Source organism: Puma concolor, chromosome D4 (genome assembly GCF_028749965.1).
Source record: "Puma concolor isolate L17-30 chromosome D4, mPumCon1.1.hap2, whole genome shotgun sequence".
NCBI classification, from domain to species: Eukaryota; Metazoa; Chordata; class Mammalia; order Carnivora; family Felidae; genus Puma; species Puma concolor.
This window is the reverse complement of record NC_141679.1, coordinates 46,126,526-46,129,605: the sequence shown is the minus strand read 5'-3', so window position 1 is coordinate 46,129,605 and position 3,080 is coordinate 46,126,526. Positions and strand designations below refer to the sequence as shown.

Here is a 3,080-nt window from a genome sequence, read left to right as displayed (position 1 = left end):
AGCTAAAACAAAGCCTTGAGAACCATCCCAAATATCTAAACAAGCATTTTACCCAGAGAGAGTCATCCTTGATTGAAACGAGGACAAACAACATAACTAAAGGAAGGAAAGCCATGATGAGCCATGCGCAGAAAATTTAAACTAAGGCAAAAACATTCACGGCTTTGTTTCCACTTAACTGATTGCTGGTCACATAGGAGATAGTTCATAGCTACCACAGTTCTAAAACTGGACGTGTGTATCGCCGTGCAAAGACACTGCAGAGTTTTGTTTATTATTGAAAAGTAGTAAACAACAGGCGGAAAAGACCACAAGAAAACAGGGGGACCCTGAAATATTGTGCAAAAACGAGGCTCCCACAGATATAAACATTCAGCGATACAGAATCTGTGCAGCCAGAGGCGATCCACAGCCGGGCTCTCTCCGGAGAGGGAGTCACCCTGCAAAGGAACCCACCATGACCAGCCGGAGCTTGCCGAGCTGGGCTTTGATGCTACTTCTTTCCAGTACTGCCTGCTCTCTGGACTGTCACTTTCAACGGAGGGGCATCTGGGAGATTGTACAACATTTAGAGAACCTTGGAGGAAAATTTCCCCTGAGATGTCTGAAGGACAGAAGCAACTTCAGATTCCTCCAGGTTGCAAAAATCGACCAGCTTCCGGAGGAAACTGCTTTCCCGGCCATTGGAGAAATGCTGCGACAGGTCTTCAACACTTTCAGCCTGAATGTCTCCCAATCGTTGTGGAATGAAAGCCGTTTAGAGAGACTCCTAAGTGGACTGTATCAGCAAACGGAGAAGACAGGGATATGCCTGGAGCAGGACTCTGGGCAGGAGGATCATTCATCCTCGCAAAGGGAGGGTACCAGACTTGCAATAAAGAATTATTTCCAAGGCATCCGTGACTATTTGCAAGGCCAAAAGTATAGCCACTGTGCCTGGGAGGTCATCCGTGTGGAAATCCGAAGGTGTTTTCTCTTCATTGAGCAGCTGACAAGAAGACATCGGGACCAAGAAATAGGTCATTTACATAACTAACTAATGTGGCACTGATCGCTAGTATCATTTTAGATGTCTCTTCAAACCAACGTGGTATTTCTAAGCAGTTTTTTATTTATTCTTTTTGTAACTTAGGATAATATTGTCAGTCAGTTTTCTGGATGGATAAAACCATGCTCATCATTTGCAAATTATTAGTTTAATGGATTTGTTTATTAAAGTTGAGCAAACATTTGTTATTAAAATAGTAATACTATATTTGATGACTTATATATAAAATATCATTTTAAAATTAAATGATTCTTTTATTTCGTTTTTACAATCAAATCTTCTAAATTCAGTCTTCTTGTAACTTTGCTCAAATGGTCATCCTCAGACTGCTTCACTTGACAGAGTTTAACCTATCTTTAGGATCATCTCACAATGCAGAAGGACCATCAACCAATACAGAAGATTGTGGCGGTGATGAAAAATTTGGCAATTTCAGTTCTCAGTAAGTCCTGACCTGGAGCGAGAGCAGGAACACGTCTTTTGCCCTAGCCATCATCCCAGGCTTGGGCGTACCTGTCCTCTATTTTAGATGTTATCTGAGATTTCATAAGAGAATGAGAACAAAGAAAATCATGGAGATAATGACGATAGTGAATATGAAAAAGCGAGGGAAAGGAAGAAAGGTGGGGCAGGAATTTCTGAGGTGCACTCTTACCATGTCTCCTCATACTCACCAGTGTGGAAAGCCCTGGAGGATGGTCGCTCCCCATTCTCAGACTTCCATTCTTCCACTTAAGCCCATCACTGATCAATCATCCATCACTGATGTCTATTCATTCAGTGTTGTCTTCCAGTCTACGTGAAGCTCGGGGCCACATTCTCAATCTCACAATTTAGGCAGGGAAACTTGCATATGGACACGCAGAGGAGAGGTCCATGTGAACATGGAGGCAGAGACCGGAGTGATGCATCCATAAGTCAAGAAATGTTAAGCATTGCTAGGGGTCAGCAGAAGCTAGGAAGAAGGCAAGGAAGGATCCTCCCCTACAGTCTTCAGAGAGAATAGAGTCCTGCCAATACCTTGATTTTGGAGTTTTAGCTCCTAGAACTGGAAGGGAATAAGTTCCTGTCGGTTTAAGCCACCTAATTCGTGATACATTGTTTTGGCAGCCCTCTCTCACTACACGGAGAGAGAAGATGCATCTTCCTGATCTTGAATTTGAGTGCAGAGAAAAACAGAGTTTCTCAGGAAAGCCCACTACTCAGAGATGGTACCCATGGGAGTAATCGACTGGTTTTTGTGGTCTCCTAGTGCTTCCGCCTTTCAAATGTTCCTGTTGCTAAATCGAGAGTTAACACCTCTCCCGTGTACACATCAAAAGCTGTGTGCTGCCTCAGAAACATCTCGTGGCGCTTTTTAAAGGCTTTGAAAGCATTTGTTTATTTGCCAGTGAGTTTAATAGAGAATATATGCCATATATAGATTTAGAGGATTTAAGAATAAGACTACAATAAAATTCAGCAGCAAAATAAAAGTAACAGTAACTTGATCTTTTAAAAAACATTATTTCAGGGGCGCCTGGGTGGCTCGGTCGGTTAAGCGTCCGACTTCGGCTCAGGTCATGATCTCACGGTCCGAGGGTTCGAGCCCCGTGTCGGGCTCTGTGCTGACAGCTCAGAGCCTGGAGCCTGTTTCAGATTCTGTGTCTCCCTCTCTCTGTGACCCTCCCCCGTTCATGCTCTGTCTCTCTCTGTCTCAAAAGTAAATAAACATTGGGGCGCCTGGGTGGCGCAGTCGGTTAAGCGTCCGACTTCAGCCAGGTCACGATCTCGCGGTCCGTGAGTTCGAGCCCCGCGTCAGGCTCTGGGCTGATGGCTCAGAGCCTGGAGCCTGTTTCCGATTCTGTGTCTCCCTCTCTCTCTGCCCCTCCCCCATTCATGCTCTGTCTCTCTCTGTCCCAAAAATAAATAAACGTTGAAAAAAAAAAAAGTAAATAAACATTAAAAAAAAAAACACATTATTTCAGAAGGCATTTTCAAATTCTACCTACAGTGCCTCGGGATCCATACCTTAGAAATTAATTTTCACCAA

General features: G+C 43.8%; 1 protein-coding gene across 1 annotated transcript; it reads left to right on the top strand.

The window, feature by feature from the left end:
- The first annotated feature begins 457 nt into the window (after positions 1-457).
- Positions 458-1,036, top strand: LOC112857196 (interferon beta-like). Its single transcript, XM_025920520.1, has one exon. It carries the CDS (start codon positions 458-460, stop codon positions 1,034-1,036), a length of 579 nt encoding a protein of 192 aa, XP_025776305.1.
- The last annotated feature ends 2,044 nt before the right edge of the window (positions 1,037-3,080 follow it).

Coding starts and splice junctions, on each gene's coding strand:
- LOC112857196 (XM_025920520.1), top strand. CDS start 458: ATGACCAGCCGGAGCTTGCCGAGCTGGGCTTTGATGCTACTTCTTTCC.